The following is a 19,558-nucleotide window of genomic DNA, read 5'->3' as shown; positions in this document are numbered from 1 at the left end:
AGCTTGAGATATGTCCAGAGAGACGGCCCTGATCGCATGTCTTATATTGGGAGCCTCCAACGACTGTTGACAGAGTGGAAGCAGCATGGCCAAGGTAGAGTGACCAGGTCTGAATCTCAATTGATGACCTGAAAAAAAAAAAATATATATATATATATATATATATATATATATATATATAAATATATATATATATATATATATATATATAGACATATTCTCGCCCGCCGGCGTGCGAGCAACCGCGTTTAGCCAATGGCGGCCGCCTCGCCCACCGAACGGACAATCCAGTCGCGACTTTCCGGATCAACGCCGAAAACCAGCCAAGGGTGTGTTTTTAACCACACCACAACCTTGTCCGTACTCTACCCGCGCTACAGGGTCCGATCGCCAAATCTTCGATTTACCTAATTAATCGCGCGGGTAGATTTCCGAGAGATTGTACCTCAACGAGGCCTGCTTGTAAACAAGCAGCTTAAGCAGCTCGCTCCGTTTTGGGATAACCGAGCAGGGTGTTATCGCGAGCCCCGTTGGACCCGATCACTTTATCGGCTATTTAAAAACCAACTATATTCCGAGTGCAATATGGCAGTTCAATCAGGGAAAGAGGACGCAACGAACGGGTTAACATTTAAACAAGCACATTTATTTAATAAGCACACGTAAACAGTGATGCAGTGATGCAGGTATGCAATTATGCAATGAATGTGGGTAGGGACAAGATGCGAGCAAGACAAAGAGCTACCACCATCTATTTATTATGCACAGTCACTTATCGACAGTTCTACTTACGGACATGGCGCCACAACGTTCATGCAAAAGAAACCAAGGAAAAAAAAAAACCCCAGGACAGACGAGGGGTAGACTGGACCCCTTGGGGTCTTTATAAACACGGAGCCGTGCAGACCGCAAAGGCTCCGAGAGACCGAGCTGGCTACCTTGTCCCTCGTGGTGACTCTCCAGGGCGACCCTCGATGTCCCCTCTCCTCCAGTGACCCACGGTAAGGCACGGTACGGCAGGTCGCACGCCTTGGCTCCGCTCTCTCCAGGCGGCTACCACGGCTCCACTCACTGCCCAAAACTCTGACACGACACCCTTTTCTCCTTTCCACACACCTCCACAACCTCCAGCAGCCGACGACTCAGAGATCGAGCGACCTTGCGTTCAGCGCGCCCTTTTATTTCCATGGCGCCTCGCCCCTCCCTTTCGCCCCCCTCCCTTCCAGCCCCCGCGAAGCTTCCAGAAGCAGGGCGTTTTCCTCGCCGAATCGGGGTTTTTGGTTTACCTTCTCCTTTTACCGATCGTTGCTTATTTTTCCTCATGTGTTTGTCATTGGGGGGAGGGGTGAGGCCGTCGTCCATTCTCCCCCGATGAATGCCAGGCTTCTCGCAACCGTGCTGAGGTGGCAACGTGGTGGTGGTTACGGTGGTTGTTGTAATGGTGGTGTAGCTGGCGTTTTGTGATGGTTGTGAGGGTGGTGTGGTTGGGCGCTTGTGGTTAAGGTGGTTGTGTGAAGGCGGTGGTGGAGAAGGTGTTGGTGGTGGCGGTGGTTGTTGTGAAGCGGTTGATGAGAGCGATGTTGGTGGTGGAGGTGGTTGTTGTGAAGCAGTTGATGAGAGCGATGTTGGTGGTGGAGGTGGTTGTTGTGAAGCGGTTGTTGAGGGCGATGTCGGTGGTTGTTGTGAGCAGTTGGCCAATATAACGGTAGTAAAAGAAAAACGGCTAACTGAAGATTCACAGCCTGGTTACACGAATAATTCCCTGAGACATCGGCGGGGAAATCTATCTGAACACACACTTATCGATATTACTGATCTTGGGGAAATTCTTTATGGTGTCCTGTGAATTTCCACAGCCGTAACAATATATATATATAAAATTACCCTCGTGTGGGGGTGACGGTCATCTCTATAATACCACAAGTTCTCAATGTTCAGTTATGACCGAAGACTACTGCGCAGTTCTACGGCGCAGCTCGACTGCACAGCTCGAACTGCGCAGCTTGGTTAAAGATGACTCGGCATTTTGGCACACGCGCACAAAATTATATTTTGAAAATAAATGCCGACGTTTACATTTCGGGTTTTGAAACTTTTGCACCTTCAGCAGAAAATGTATAAATATAAAAGGCTAAAAATGTGTTATATTTATATTTTATTTCTCCTTCCTTCCTTCTTTGTGAATCGCATCGGCGTTTTTGGCCATCTTCCAGATCACGTGACGATCAAACGGGAAGGAAATTCAAAAATCTGTCCGGTTAGATACAAGATAATATTTTTTACTATCATAATCAATAAACAGTTGCCGAATATCTTGTAGAATGGCAGACGAGATAGGTTTTGAAAATGGCGATTTTTATAACTTACGTGACCTCGTGACCTTGACCCTGACCTTGAACCCGGACAAAAGTTATATCGTTGTGCAACACTCATCGACCTCTACCCACATACTAAGTTTCATCAAGATCGGAAAGAAAAATTGACGGACGGACATTTGGTCCGGCTTTACTCGGTCATCTCGGTAGAGATGACCTAATAATAAAATAACAATAAATTAATTTTTTTAATCCCACGAATACGCAAATAGAGAAGCAGGTCACACTTTATGACCCACAAATACGTGTGGTCTACAAAGAGCGACTCCATGAATAGTGGGGTCTAAAAGTTCTGCAAAACTGGAAGTTTCTGGAAGTATTATGACGGATGATTTGTGTACTGCAGTGTTTAAGTCTATAATTAAAGTTAAGTAAAATAAAGATTGTAAAAGACGTGAAAACAAATTCATTCCAAAATTTACTGCCATTTTCCGCACCGTCTATCGCACCACCCTAATCTAACCCATTACATTAGTTATCCGTGCCCGTTGTTTGTGTCCTTTATAACACCCTTAAAAACAGTATGCTTCCTGTTCGGAATGATTTTTAATTTTGTTCAACTGCCAGGCAGAGAGAGTAAAGAAATTCTCACACTCCTTTGTGCATGCGTGATCAGGACAAATTCATTGACAAAGTACGGTAAAAATGGCCGGTTTGTTTTCTTATTCACGTTCCCAATAGTATTCAAATAAACTGTTATCCAATCATAAACTGATAGACAGACAGACTGAAGCAATTGCTTCATCCGGCTTTTTGCTTCGCGTGCGGTGGAAATATTGACCATCAATTAACTGTATTATTGTACTGCAACGTATACGTTTTGTTGTTCAAGTACCGTCGGCAAGGTGACGGTTTCAATGCTTGTGATCATTGCAGGTTGGGCTGGATAACTCATAGGTGTGCACATTTGCCATCGTGCGTAAAGCCTGTGCTCTAACCTCGACCCAGACACAAGATCAGTGTGTCACTGTGGTGTTTCGCATGCAGGGCGACGTGTGAATCGATGTACATGCCATCCCTCGCATGGAGAGCTAATCAGAGGAGCGATCTGCCAGCACTAATCGTTAGTAGTCATCAAATACTAGTCTGTGTGTATTACGCAAAGTTTGGCAAGTTATCACGGCACCCTGCACAAATTACAAATCCCTGGCCCAAACCCACCCAGCATGACCAAAAGGCTGACACTCTGTAAAGAGAGTGCTCGGTATGTCGATGATGGGCAGTGAATGGTTTGTTGTTTTTTTTCATGATAAAACATTTGAATGGATAATTTTTTTTTCTTCTTTACATAGTGTCTAAGGCTTGCAGAGGAGACCTTTCTAAAATAAGTGTACCATTTTAAAATCTGCTCGAATTGAGAACCTTCTGTCAATAATCGAAGCAGATGGAGACTGAAGGAGAGCACAAAGAAGGAGATTCAAATCCAAGAAAGGAAAAAAAAAGTTAAACTAAGAGTTCCACTTTAATTACAACATAATACAAATGACGTTGTCGAATTCCTTCCGACTTGCATATCCAAATTGATATAACTTTAACTGGAGGGGGAGCACTCGGTAGAGTGCAAAACCTCCGCCGACAATACTGCTGGGTCACTTAAGTGAACCTGATATCCTATTCAGTGTAGGTCAAAACGGATCAGACTCTACTGAACCACGATTGAATAAACTCAACTAGATCGACGCGCATGTAGAAATGGCAAAAAAATAAAATCGAAATTTTTTGGAAAAAAAAAAGTTGCAAAATTTTCGAAGTTTTTTTTTTTTGGACCAAGTCCAACATCTAATGGCATGATCCTTGGACCATACCTTATCCCCCCCACCAAGTTTCGTCGAAATCCGTCCAGGAGTTTTTCCCTAATACTGTTCACAAACAAACAAACAAACAAACAGACAAACAGAAAGGGGTGAAAACAGTAACCTCCATCCATCTTCGATGGATGGAGGTTAATTAAATGTGAAAAGGAGGAATATCAATAATGTGGAGGTGGTTGGATAGTGGAGAGTTGGCTGAGGGAGGACAGAGGCACGTGGAGGAGGAAGAGGAAGACGTGGAAGAAGATTATTCATATTCTGTAAACGGTTTTTTAATTACTTTCTCAATCAATATTATGAGCTCAAAACATGACGTCATTCTCCAATCTAAACCGTGGGAACACAGCCGTGGCTGAAGAACCGACGACATGAAAATATCCGTTTCGCGACGTCCACGGAGTTTGAAGGACAAAGAACAAGTGAGAGGTAAAGGTCACCATATTGAAAAGATTTAAAATAAATTTAAAGAGGTGCCCCCCCCTCTCTCCTCCTCTTCTTCCTCACCTCTTCCAGAACGTGTGGTGGGTTTTTTTTTTTTTTTTTAATTCTCCTCAGAGCTCTTTCGGATTAGAAAATGGAGGCTCGTTCCAACATGTCTGCCCTTTCGAAGCGATTCGCAACTGCAATCACAACGTGGTCTTCATGAATCATAACGCACGAGGCGCGGTGACCTTGCACCGAGCGACCTTGCCACCACGTGCGGCCATCACGGCACGGACCTGTTATAACCCTCAGAGACACCAACCAGCCCACTAAGGTCTCAAAGGTCATTGTGAAACCAAATGAATGACACGATGAAGGTCGGTTCGGAATACGCGTCCTTCGGGGTTCATGTTAGACATGTCCGACGCGTTAAACCGCGCGACACACTCACAATCACGTCGCTGTGTCCCGTGGCAGACCGCCGGCGCCAGAAACGTTGGCGTCCTGCCTTGTAATGAGGCGACGACGTCGAAAGATCGAATGAACCGCAAGTAACGCGCCATGACCATGTCACCGGGGGAGGAACGAACACCGAGATGGACGGAACGAATTGTTTGAACCCAGTGATCGACTTCCGTCGGAAAACACTTGTGGACGTTTGGGGGGGGGGGGGTGTCACGTGGTGTCACTCGGCTCACCCTCGGAACCCCCTGACTAAAAAAAAAAAATAGAATGAATGAACGGTTGAAAGAATGAATGAAAGAACGAATAAGAAATAAATTTTCTTCTTTGTTTGAATTAATTTATTTAAAAAATGAATTTATGCGGTTTTTTGAATTAATAAAAAAAAAAAAATGAAGAAGAACGAAGTCGATGAATGACAGTGTCTTTGGGCGGTGTATGTAAATCGAAACGCAAGTTGGTGTATCATATGTTTTATAATGTCAATGGAGGCTTTTAAATGAGACAAAATATGATAAACATGTTACAACAACAAATGTGAGGGTTAAAACAAGAGAAGAGTCGATCGGATCGGAGACCGAATATCGAGGATCCTTGGTGTACTTTTACCTCAGAGCCGACTGAGGGAGGCCAAGTGGACGACCATGTCTGGGGGACCAACGGACCGCCATCCGTCCTTAACGCAGCAGCAGCAGCAGCAGCAGCAGAAGATGGTGAAACATATGTTGCAGTTTCTCTCGATGTTTGAAGACATTTTGGACTCTTACATGATTGTACGTCCACGTCGAGCGTTGAGAAGTTTTTTAAACCGTTAGCTCGACGCACGTCTTTACTACAGACGAACTGTACTCGGTTTGCACAAGCTGAATGTTCACGAAACGTCCGTACTGTGATTCGTGCAGGAGTTTTTTACGGAAAATCATTGGAAGAAGATTCCTGCTTCGTGGCGGTCGGTCCTGGAGCGCTCGTCTCAACATGAACTGTGTCGGCTGCTGCTGGATGACCGTGTCCATTCGGTGTGGTGTGTGGCCCTCTTGCAATAATCCCATCGTCGTCGTCGTCGTTCATGACGTCATTTTGTCCGTTGCCATCAGGACATGCATCATGTTTACCTTCATTAATGCCATCGAGGCCATCTCCACCATAACTCTGTCATCTCCACCATAACTCTGTCATCTCCACCATAACTCTGTCATCTCCACCATAACTCTGTCATCTCCACCATAACTCTGTCATCCTGCTCGGAATCATCATCGTGATCACCGTCATGGAGACCATCAACATGGGCAGAGCTATCGTCTCATCGAGCAAGATCACAATCACTTAAGTCATCATCATCATCATCACACTCATTAGCTATTCTGTCGTCATCATCATCATCACACTCATTAGCTATTCTGTCATCATCATCATCATCATCATCATCACACTCATTAGTTATTCTGTCATCATCATCACACTCATTACCTATTCTGTCATCATCACACTCATAAGCTATTCTGTCATCATCATCATCATCATCATCATCATCATCATCATCACACTCATTAGCAATTCTGTCATCATCACACTCATTAGCTATTCTGTCATCATCATCATCATCACACTCATTAGCTATTCTGTCATCATCATCACACTCATTAGCTATTCTGTCATCGTCATCATCATCATCATCACACATTAGCTATTCTGTCATCATCATAATCATCACACTCATTAGCTATTCTGTCATCATCACACTCATTAGCTATTCTGTCGTCATCATCATCATCACACTCATTAGCTATTCTGTCATCATCATCATCATCATCACACTCATTAGCTATTCTGTCATCATCACACTCATTAGCTACTCTGTCATCATCTTCATCATCACACTCATTAGCTATTCTGTCATCATCATCATCATCATCATCATCACACTCATTAGCTATTCTGTCATCACCACACTCATTAGCTATTCTGTCATCATCATCATCACACTCATTAGCTATTCTGTCATCATCATCATCATCACACTCATTAGGTATTCTGTCATCATCATCATCATCATCATCATCACACATTAGCTATTCTGTCATCATCATCACACTCATTAGCTATTCTGTCATCATCATCGTCATCACACTCATTAGCTATTCTGTCATCATCATCACACTCATTAGCTATTCTGTCATCATCATCATCACACTCATTAGCTATTCTGTCATCATCATCATCACACTCATTGGCTATTCTGTCATCATCATCATCATCATCATCATCACACATTAGCTATTCTGTCATCATCTTCATCATCATCATCACACTCATTAGCTATTGTGTCATTATCATCATCACACTCATTAGCTATTGTCATCATCAGCACACTCATTAGCTATTCTGTCATCATCATCATCATCACACTCATTAGCTATTCTGTCATCATCATCATCATCATCATCATCATCATCATCACACTCATTAGCTATTCTGTCATCATCACACTCATTAGCTATTCTGTCATCATCACACTCATTAGCTATTCTGTCACCATCATCATCACACTCATTAGCTATTCTCTAATCATCATCATCATCATCACACTCATTCGCTATTCTGTCATCATCATCATCATCATCATCATCATCACACTCATTAGCTATTCTGTCATCATCACACTCATTAGCTATTCTGTCATCATCACACTCATTAGCTATTCTGTCACCATCATCATCATCACACTCATTAGCTATTCTCTAATCATCATCATCATCATCACACTCATTCGCTATTCTGTCATCATCATCATCATCATCATCATCACACTCATTAGCTATTCTGTCATCATCACACTCATTAGCTATTCTGTCATCATCATCATCATCACACTCATTAGCTATTCTGTCATCATCACACTCATTAGCTATTCTGTCACCATCATCATCATCACACTCATTAGCTATTCTCTAATCATCATCATCATCATCACACTCATTCGCTATTCTGTCATCATCATCATCATCATCATCACACTCATTAGCTATTCTGTCATCATCATCATCACACTCATTCGCTATTCTGTCATCATCATCATCATCATCATCATCATCACACTCATTAGCTATTCTGTCATCATCACACTCATTAGCTATTCTGTCATCATCACACTCATTAGCTATTCTGTCACCATCATCATCATCACACTCATTAGCTATTCTCTAATCATCATCATCATCATCACACTCATTCGCTATTCTGTCATCATCATCATCATCATCATCATCACACTCATTAGCTATTCTGTCATCATCACACTCATTAGCTATTCTGTCATCATCATCATCATCACACTCATTAGCTATTCTGTCATCATCACACTCATTAGCTATTCTGTCACCATCATCATCATCACACTCATTAGCTATTCTCTAATCATCATCATCATCATCACACTCATTCGCTATTCTGTCATCATCATCATCATCATCATCATCACACTCATTAGCTATTCTGTCATCATCATCATCACACTCATAAGCTATTCTGTCATCATCATCATCACACTCATTAGCTATTCTATCATCATCATCATCACACTCATTAGCTATTCTGTCATCATCACACTCATTAGCTATTCTGTCATCATCATCATCACACTCATTAGCTATTCTATCATCATCATCATCATCATCATCATCATCATCATCATCATCACACTCATTAGCTATTCTGTCATCATCATCATCATCACACTCATTAGCTATTCTGTCATCATCATCACACTCATTAGCTATTCTGTCATCATCATCACACTCATTAGCTATTCTGTCATCATCATCACACTCATTAGCTATTCTGTCATCATCATCATCATCATCACACTCATTAGCTATTCTGTCATCATCATCATCATCACACTCATTAGCTATTCTGTCATCATCATCATCATCATCATCACACTCAGCGATTCTGTCATCATCATCACACTCATTAGCTATTCTGTCATCATCATCACTCATTAGCTATTCTGTCATCATCATCATCACACTCATTAGCTATTTTGTCATCGTCATCATCATCATCATCATCACACTCATTAGCTATTCTGTCATCATCATCATCACACATTAGCTATTCTGTCATCATCATCATCACACTCATTAGCTATTCTATCATCATCATCATCATCATCACACTCATTAGCTATTCTGTCATCATCATCATCACACTCATTAGCTATTCTGTCATCATCATCATCATCATCACACTCATTAGCTATTCTGTCATCATCATCATCATCACACTCATTAGCTATTCTGTCATCATCATCACACTCATTAGCTATTCTGTCATCATCATCGTCATCACACTCATTAGCTATTCTGTCATAATCATCATCATCACACCCATTAGCTATTCTGTCATCATCATCATCACACTCATTAGCTGTTCTGTCATCATCATCATCATCATGTACACCATGCTTATGACAACCATGATGGTCAGCAATTGCATCATTATCATTATTACCAGCATCTTTAAAATCAACATCATGATATACATCATCATCTTCATGGTGGTGAACTGAAGTGTTTACATGAAGCATGTGCAGACGGAAACCCTGAAATTTGAGATCCCCCACACCGGTACGTTATAAAATGTTTGACGTCGCATTCAGGTTTCCTGGCGTTTGTCCTCGATGAAAATGCCTGTTGGCAATCGGAAACGTCCTGGGCAAACATGATCCAAGGAGTTTTGTAAACCAACCCTGTGATGACGGTTTTTTTGTATACGTTGTCGAAGCTTGCATGAGAGCGAATGCACAACAAGGGGGGGGGTGGGGGCAGGAGACAAGAGAGGCGGGTGAGTGAAGGGCGAAATAGTGGGGCACAGAGACATGAGGAGATCTGTGGAAGGGAGAGGGATGGGGCGGGGAACCTGTGGTATACAAGATGGACACTACAGGGACTTTCAGGAAGGAAAGGGAATTTGAAGGAGGTGGGGTTTGGGGTGGATTAACGGGGGTAGAAAAGATCGAGGTTTTAGATGAGGGAAGATAAGAGGTGGTGGTGAACAGCTGTTTTGAAGGCCCGCAGGAAAGAATGGGATCGAAGAGAGTGTGAGAGTTTATTCCAAAGGCCGGACAAAGGAATGAAAGAATGAAGGCGAGCAGTGATTTTGATGGTTTTACCGGGATGGGGTTGTGTTGGCGGACCTTGAGCACCCTGCAGAATTATGGCGGAGACATATCACAGATAGAGCATGGGGGCGAGACCTGAGGTGAGACAGTAGAAGACAGAAAAACCACCGACCTGCCTGCGGTGAGAGAGTGAGAGTCCCAAAGACAGCCTCACCATAGGAGATACTAATGATCCTAAATGCCTTGGTTTCAACAGTGTGAAGTTGAGAAAGGTGGGAGGCAGGAGCACCAGCCCAGAGGGGAGAGCAGTACTCCATCAGGCTGCAGACGAAAGCTTTGTGTGTGGTCAGGAGCTCAGGTGGGCCGAGGAAGGACTTTCACGACGGATGATACGGATGATTCCCAGTGGGCGACTGGCTTTTGAGGCCAGGTTGGAAATGTGGCTTTCCCAGGAAAGATCATGGCAGATAGTGAGACTGAGAAGCTTGAATGAAAGGACTTCTTCCAGAGGATTGTTGAGAAAGTAGATTTGGGGGGGGGGGGTCCAAACGGTCCTTTCAGAGAGACAAAGTGAGAGTGTGAGATTTGTCACGATTGAAAGACATGTTCCACGTGTCGGACCAGTTTGTGATTTTACTCAGATCTGCAGAGAGCGAAGAAGCTGCTGCTTGCCGATCTGAAGGATGACAGATGGTACGACAGAGGTTGGATTCATCAGCAAAGGGATATAGAGGATTTTCCAGAGTCTGAGAGATCATTGATGAAAAACAGAAAATATCAGGGCCCAGAACACTGCCTTGATATCTAGCCTGGACAGGAAGAGGGAATGAGAGAAATCCATTTCGGGCCACACGTTGGCTGCGACAGGAGAGGAAGTCTGCGAGCCATGAGTGGAGATGGCCTTGGACAACATAGGAAGAGAGTTTAGCGAGCAGGGCAGGGTGCCAGACCGTGTCAAAAGCACATGATATTGTTACTGGGCCGGGTATTGGTGGCGAGCACGACCGCGAGAGGGAGCAGTAGAGTCGGCTCCACCGAACACACCGGAATTGAGGCCATGCCTTTTGGATAAGTCCGAAAGGCACGAGTCCCTTACTGGACCATGAATCGCCAATAATTTGACCGCGTGGGGTAGGGTCAATTGCCAAACTTCAATATACCTAATTATCCACGCGGACAAAGCTACCGGGGAATTCACACCCTTGACCGACCTCGAGCGGAACGAGCCGTTACCGAGCCCGAACCGTGTGTAACCCGAGCGGAGATTACCAAGGCCCGTCAGACCAAATGAACAATTTACGGCCTCGGTATTTCTCAATGCACACCATGCCAAGCCAATGAAAGAAACACAGAAACGAGCTGGAACATTTAACAAAAGGGATATTTATTTATAATGGGGCTGGAGAGCGCGCAAGAAGGCAGAGTTAACCGAATAATGAAGGAATAGCAATTTATGTACAAGCACCTATGCAGTTTTATTTAATAGACTGGCACCACAAATACACACACACACACAAACACACACACACACACACACACGTACACACAAAAAGAAACGGACCCGTCAGGTCTTTATTGGAGGCCTCCAGCTCGAGGAAAGGCGAGCTGGAGGTCAGAGTCTATTCTTGGACCTTTCCGCCTCATGCGGTCTTCGATGATCCGGTGTGGCAGGACTCGAACCCTCCACACAATGCCGCTCCAAGCCCAGGCAAGCGATCCTCACGGGACAGGCTCGCAGCCACACAGGCCACAAGAGAAGACGCTCTGTTGGTGGGACCCCAGGAAGGCGACGACTGGCTTCAGAAGACCACCAGACGTCCGAAGACCAGAAGACAACTACTCAACTCTCTTTCGAAGAGTCGAAGACAACCACTCAACTCTCTCTCATTTTTCCCATGCATGCTCCTCTTATCCCACACTCGCACTCCCTCATTGGGCAGAGAGAACGCTCTATGCCCATATTTGGGGCGAAGCCAGAGCGCAACGCTTGTGCCCATATTTGGGGCGAAGCCAGAGCGCAACGCTTGTGCCCATATTTGGGGCGAAGCCAGAGCGCAACGCTTGTGCCCATATTTGGGGCGAAGCCAGAGCGCAACGCTTGTGCCCATATTTGGGGCGAAGCCAGAGCGCAACGCTTGTGCCCATATTTGGGGCGAAGCCAGAGCGCAACGCTTGTGCCCATATTTGGGGCGAAGCCAGAGCGCAACGCTTGTGCCCATATTTGGGGCGAAGCCAGAGCGCAACGCTTGTGCCCATATTTGGGGCGAAGCCAGAGCGCAACGCTTGTGCCCATATTTGGGGCGAAGCCAGAGCGCAACGCTTGTGCCCATATTTGGGGCGGAGCCAGAGCGCAACGCTTGTGCCCATATTTGGGGCGGAGCCAGAGCGCAACGCTTGTGCCCATATTTGGGGCGGAGCCAGAGCGCAACGCTTGTGCCCATATTTGGGGCGGAGCCAGAGCGCAACGCTTGTGCCCATATTTGGGGCGGAGCCAGAGCGCAACGCTTGTGCCCATATTTGGGGCGGAGCCAGAGCGCAACGCTTGTGCCCATATTTGGGGCGGAGCCAGAGCGCAACGCTTGTGCCCATATTTGGGGCGGAGCCAGAGCGCAACGCTTGTGCCCATATTTGGGGCGGAGCCAGAGCGCAACGCTTGTGCCCATATTTGGGGCGGAGCCAGAGCGCAACGCTTGTGCCCATATTTGGGGCGGAGCCAGAGCGCAACGCTTGTGCCCATATTTGGGGCGGAGCCAGAGCGCAACGCTTGTGCCCATATTTGGGGCGAAGGCAGCACACCAGCGTTCAGAGAAACCCCGCCGAGCACACTGGAATCCGCCCACGTATGTGCTGACCCGCACGCGTGCAATGGTGCCGGTGGATGATGGTGGAAGGAAGCGAGGGCAGGTGTCGTTGTTGTTGGTAATTTAAATCCTAACTATCAAAATAACTCTGCGCACGTACAATTAATCACCCATTAAACATAGGATGGGACCCTAACTAGAAACACATACTGACATAGATGATCTATAGGACCTGGTTTTTTTGTGCAGTAAGCCTCCAAATTCGCAACAATATGTCTCGGGATATGACTCTGATTTCATGCCTGGCATTGAGGACCTTCATGCATTGTTGGGAGAGCAGAAGCAGCATATCCAGGGTAGAGTGACCTTGTCTAACCAAATTGATGATCTGATATCAAGCCATTGGAGAAGAGGAAGGATTTAATGTCTGAAGCGATGATGGATTCCATAACCTTGCTGATGATTGGGAGAAGGCTGATTGGTCTGGTGTTGCAGAGATCTGTTTTTGTACCTTTTTTACACAGGGTAGTAATGTTTTCTGATTTCTAAGCAGATGGCAGATGACCTTGAGCAAATGAGAGGGTGAATAGAACAGAGAGAGGGTGAGCAAGCACAGAGGAGCAGGTTTTGAGGAAACATGGGCTGATGCCGTCCGGACCTGTTGCAGAATCTGAGTCAAGATTTGACAGTAAGCTCTCCATTATGTCAGAATAAAAGGACATGGAGTCCAGGAACATTTGGTTGCGGTTGGGGGTGGGGGGGGGAAAAATTAAAAAGACAGGTGAGGGGTGGAGGTGGGGTTAGCAAAGAGAATGATATGTGACGCTTCATGACCGAACATGAAAAAAACAACTCGTGTCAGAACAGCTGTACACACAACGACACAACAGAGTTTGTAAAGTAATCTGCTGGCACATCTGCAAAAACTTTGAAATTCCAGTACCAGAAAATTTGTGGGAAAATGAACCAAAAGCAATCTCTGAAAACATTGAAATGCTGCTCACGTACGACTTCATGATCCTATCGGGCATGAACATCGAAAACAAAGTGTTGCGGTCCGATATCATACTTAGGTGCAAAAAAAAGAGAAGGCAGCATTGCAAAGTGGGGTGTTAACACCAGTGATTTTGGATTAATGAAGCAGAAATCAAGAAAATGACCAAATACCAAGACCTCAAGCATAAAGTGATAAGATCGTGGAAGCTGAAGAATGCCAAAATTGTATCAGTGATGACAAAGAACCTCAGATATATTAAAAACCATCCCTGGGAAATGGGAATATCACTACAAATGAACTACAGTTGGGAGTCGTCCTGGGCTCAGCGACGAACCTGAAGAGAGTCCTCGGCACAAAACTTTGAAAACAGAAAACTTCACAGCTTGGTCTGTGGATCGTGACCCCTTGCCGTAATGAGGGAGATACTTTGAGTCCACCTGGGAGGACTCCATTCCACATTCTGAAATACCATATGGAGAGACACACACACACACACACACACACACACACACACCGAGTTCCATTATGGGAATACAGTTTATACACACACACACACACACACACACACACACACACACACACACACACACACACACACACCGAGTTCCATTATGGGAATACAGTTTATACACACACACACACACACACACACACACACACACACACACACACACACACACACACACACCGAGTTCCATTATGGGAATCCAGTTTACACACACACACACACACACACACACACACACACACACACACACACACACACACACACACACACACACACACACACACACACACACACACACACACACGTACACACACATGCAGTAAACAAAAACGACAAACATAAATATTTGCTTTTAAACAGAGTTCTTTGAAAGAGGATTTAAAGTGTGTCATTAGCGAAATTTAATTGAAAAATATATCAAGCCACACAACACAAAATGTCCATCTCTGCTCTCAGGCTTCACAGCTCGATCATGTAATGGCAAACACTGGGTCGGATAGACCTTATTGTTTTTATGTATGTATCGATGTTAAAGTGAGGGGTGGATTATATTGTTGCGAATTCGCGCCCGCCGGTGTGCGAACGGCCACGTTACTCGAATCGCAGCACGTCGCCCACCGGACGGACAATTCTGTCGTGACCCTCTCGGACCAACGCCGGGAGCTAGTCACGGGTGGGCCTTTCGGCCTCACCACGATCGAGCCAATCCGCCCCCTGCGTGGGATAGGGTTGTTCGCCAAACTCGACCTACCTAAGTACCCACGCGGAGGGTAGACCGGGCGATCGCACCTCGCCGCAGGTCGACTCCGGACACGGGCCACTTAAGCGATCCGTTCCGTACTATCGGGATAACCGAGCAGTGTTATCGTCAGCCTCGACGGTTCCGATTAATTATCGGGCGTATTAAGCCCACTACCAACCCTTTACGTGAAGCGAGATGGAGATTCAATTAAAGAAAAGATGAAGCGAAACGGGAAAACAGTTCAACATGATGCATATTTATTCCGCGGCACACGGAGAGCACACATATACAATTAAACAGAATGCACATAAAGCAATTGCAACAAAAGAAACACAACAATGCAGATCTACAACCGACTACGCGTACACACGGCAACACTTACACATTTTTACTTCACCAGACTGGCGCCACACACACACACACGTTTACACAGAAACAAAAGAAAAGGGCCACCCTCAAAGACAAGGGGGCAGACGGGGCCTGTGGGCCTATATTTGCGCGGGACCTGAAAGAGCGGTCAGGTTCGCGAGACCGGGTGGATCCAACCCGTGTCTGTGATGAGCCGCAAACGTGGCAGCGCGGCGGTGCCCCGACTTCGTGCTCCTTCGCGGGTTTCGTTGGCACTGCTTGGAGTGGGGTGGGAACGGGGCCCCCTTTTCGCACTATCTCAGTGCGGGGGAAAAAAAGGGGGGGGGAATTGTTGATGCTCTGGGGAAAGAGGATAGCTGGCTTGCTTGGGTCCCGTGACGAGCGATTCCACCGCGACCTCGTCGCCGACCGCCGTCTTCCTTGCCTCGGACCCGAGATCCTCGGTCTCTTCCCCAATTCTCCTCAGCCGACTACAGCAAACCACCTGTACGCCCTCGCCTCCCGACTCCACTCCGCGCTCCAACCCGACTCTGCCCAAAACACTCTCCGCTCTTCCAAGGCCGACTCTCCGCTCTTCCAAGGCCGACTCTGCTCTAACCGACTCTGCCCAAACCGACTCTGCCCAAACCGACTCTGCCTTTCTGCCACTCTCCGCTCTTCTAAAACCGACTCGACCGCTCTTCGAAGGCCGACTCTGCCCAAACCGACTCTGCCTTTCTGCCACTCTCCGCTCTTCTAAAACCGACTCGACCCAGATTCGCCCTGCGCTCGGCGCTTTATAGGCCGGCAGTAGAACCCATATGCAAATTTCTGGATCAGAACGAGCTCGGGGGTGGAGCCACGCTCCCCCATTGGACGGAGAAAAAGGGGCGTGAATCTCCCCTGATCCTAGAATTTGCATATCTCGATTCTACACCGACGCGCCTGGAGGCGGTGCCAAACCGCCCCGCGCTTGCTGATTGGACGGATAAGAAGTAGGCGTGCAGCATTCCTGATCCAAATTCTCCTCGGAAAGGCCGCATTTTGCACTCTCGGCTCGGCGCTTGTCTTGTATGAGCCCAGGACAGCCTGACGCTCGGTTCGCACAGGTGGTGCGGGAATGGCCGCCGAAGGAGAGAGGTGAAGGTTGTGGAGGGTTTATGGTGGTGGTTTATGACCATGGTGCCGTTCGGAATGGCGGTGATGCGATGTTTGCGGGAGCGAGTTGTGAAGGTAAAGATCGTGGCTGTTGGCGTTGTTGTTGTGAAGCGGCGTTGTGGTTGGTGGTTGTTGTGTGATTGCGGTTGAGACGTGGTTGGTTCAAAATAAGATAGAACAGAAAAACGGCTATCTCAAAGGGTCACAGCCCGAATGAATCACATGTATTCCCTCTAAACAACGGGTTTGGGGCTGACTACACATGTACTTACAGAGATATCTCACCTACGGGACCTGAATGGTGGTTTGCGAATTTCCTCAACCGCAACAATATTAAACAGAGATCGCACAAAAAGGTAAAACAAAATTAAGGGGTGTCCTGCAAAAATAAAATTGCACATTTTCAGCGGACGAGACACCTCCCGAGGCACCAACCGCATGGCATTACGGGGCCCAACACAGGCAAAAACGTATGTCTGTCTCATCGATGTTCCATTGAGAGTATGGGTACTTTTACCGAAATGAACAACCAAGCAGCTTGGAGAGCGCTTACCAAGTGGCTTAAGCACTCAAGCAAGTGCTCAAATGAAAGAGTTGATAAGAAATGGCTCGTTTGGCACGCGATAAGAAACACATAAAACATACACCTCCCGGAGACGCCCGAATTGGACAAATGAACACTTTTCTCGGAGTCGGGACTGCTTGTCAGTTTGATTCTGGAGCTTAAATTTTGTAATTCTCCTTTGTTTAAGAGATACTCGTGATCACACGTGCGGAAATGAACTAAAGCAACGAACACTGATGTCTTCGGTGTTTATAAGCATTGCCGTGCACCCAGCGATTCGTCGCTAATATGGAATAGGCAAAGCCTGGAAGCGAACGTAGAATTCTTCTTACATTCGCTTCTGACTTCACATAAAACTTGTTCACAACTGTTTCCTTGCCAACTATACCGTGGTACATGTAAGCGCCGCACAGCTGATGATTTTGATGCAATTTCCGGTTACTTCTCTGCTGTATCACGTGATTGGGTTTTCGTATATCATGACTCGCCCGCAAGGGGTGGCAGGAATGTACATCAGAACGCGAAATAAAGCGGAGTTGCTGCTAACACTCTTGCTTCTCGTGTTCCACTGCACCTCGTACACCACAATTGGCGACGAGGATGGTTGAAAACGGACATGTGCCCGTTTTCGGCGGAGACGACCTCAAATTGTTTTCAGAGCAATTGGGATGCTATTTCCACGCAAATGATGTGGTCAACGAGAGCAAACGGAAGTCGATCTTGCTCGCCTCGCTTTCGATGGAGCATTATCGACAACTGAGTGATTTGGTGGCGCCGGACAAGCCCCGTGATGATGGGCTGGCGTTTCGGGACATTGTGCAGAATATGAAAGCACACATGGCGCCGGAGATGTCATTACAGCTCGCTCGATACCAGTTCGATCGCCTCTCGAAAGATGCGGAGGAGCACGTCGCTGATTTGGTGAGCGAGTGAAGCATTCTTCCGTGGCATGCAAGTTCACGGCGGAGGAGCGTCCAGCTCGGCTCAGAGATCGTTTTATTGCTGGTTTACAAATTGCGAAGATGGTTTCGGCGGTTCTACGGCTGAAGGGTGAAGCTATTACATTTGACTCGGCGGTCAGCATGGCGACAGCGGTCGAGCAGACTCGCGGGGATGTTCGGGCCATCACCGGCCACGCGGGGTCGCGAGCGCCCCAGGACGCACGCACGACCTTCGGTGCGGGTCGGATGTCGCCGCGCGCCCGCACGTGCGGCGAGGTGACCCCGCGGACGTGTTTGGGATGCGGAGGTCGACACCTGCGCCGTGCGTGCCCGTATAAAGCCACCGTGTGTTTAAATTGTCACAAGGTGGGTCATCTGAAGCGTTTGTGCCGTGGGGCGCCGGCCACCGTTAAGGTCATGGACTGCGATGTGCAAGGCGACCCGGGCGGAACCGACGGCCGTTGTTGAGCCTGTGTTCAATTGGCCCGGCGGCGGCGCGCCCGATGACGGTGGAAATCGAAGTGAACAAAACGCCGATCACGTTTCAGGTTGATACGGGAGCGGCTGTGTCGATCATAGGCGAACAGTCCGCGCGTAGACTCAACGGCCTGAAGCTTATCAGGTCAAACCTCACGCTGTTCACGTACACCCGCGAGAAGATAACGCCAGTCGGGATGGCAGACGTGTCTGTGCGGTACCAAGGCCAGGTCGCCGCGCTTCCGTTGTACTTCGTGTGCGGGAGGGGACCGTCTCTCCTCGGCCGAGACTGGCTGTCCTGCATCAGGCTAGACTGGGCCGCAGTTCACCTTGTGCAACCCGTGCCTAGCCGGTGGGAGGATCAGTTGGAGAAGATTCTTCAAAGACATCAAGGTTTGTTTTGCAACGACCTTGAGAAACTCAAGGGCATGGAGGCAAAGCTCGTCCTGAAGGAGGGGGTGGTTCCTCGTTTTTGTAAACCACGACCGGTGCCGTATGCCCTGCGGGACAAGGTCAAGGGTGAACTGGATAGGCTGGAGGCCTGTGGAGTGATCGAACGGGTGTCGTACTCAGATCGGGCCACCCCAGTCGTCACGGTGCTGAAACGGAATGGAGACGTCCGATTGTGCGGGGACTTCAAGTCCACGGTTAACCCGGGGCTCAGCGTGGAGCAATATCCACTGCCGTCAATCGATGAAATATATGCACGATTGGAGGGGAGTCGATACTTCACGAAGCTAGACCTGCGTGATGCATATTTTCACCTGGCGATGGATCCCGGGAGTAGCAAGCTTTTGACAATCAACACATGTCAAGGGCTCTGTCGAT

The 19,558-nt window shown here is 47.0% G+C and overlaps 2 protein-coding genes across 6 annotated transcripts in view; one reads left to right on the top strand and one right to left on the bottom strand.

The window, feature by feature from the left end:
- The window catches only part of IDH2 (isocitrate dehydrogenase (NADP(+)) 2), a 36,576-nt gene extending 31,281 nt beyond the window's left edge, over nucleotides 1-5,295 (bottom strand). The window contains exon 1 of the mRNA XM_085890624.1: nucleotides 5,061-5,295. Coding sequence (XP_085746750.1) covers nucleotides 5,061-5,178 — 118 coding nt within the window. The 5' untranslated portion in view covers nucleotides 5,179-5,295. The remainder of the gene's footprint in view (nucleotides 1-5,060) is intronic.
- A 205-nt stretch (nucleotides 5,296-5,500) lies between these two features.
- Nucleotides 5,501-19,558, top strand: part of METTL25B (methyltransferase like 25B) — a 68,752-nt gene continuing 54,694 nt past the window's right edge. For 2 of the 5 annotated variants that reach the window (XM_085890619.1, XM_085890617.1), the window contains exons 1-2: nucleotides 5,509-5,844; nucleotides 5,974-6,092. In XM_085890619.1, the coding sequence (XP_085746745.1) occupies nucleotides 5,716-5,844; nucleotides 5,974-6,092 (248 nt within the window). In that variant the 5' untranslated portion in view covers nucleotides 5,509-5,715. Of the gene's footprint in view, nucleotides 5,845-5,973; nucleotides 6,093-19,558 lie in introns of all 5 variants that reach the window. The other 3 variants (XM_085890622.1, XM_085890620.1, XM_085890621.1) reach the window with 3 other exon arrangements.

This window comes from Eptatretus burgeri, chromosome 8 (genome assembly GCF_056783735.1).
Source record: "Eptatretus burgeri isolate ZD-2024b chromosome 8, Ebu_testis_v1, whole genome shotgun sequence".
Taxonomy (NCBI): Eukaryota; Metazoa; Chordata; class Myxini; order Myxiniformes; family Myxinidae; genus Eptatretus; species Eptatretus burgeri.
This window is presented reverse-complemented; position numbering and strand designations above follow the sequence as displayed.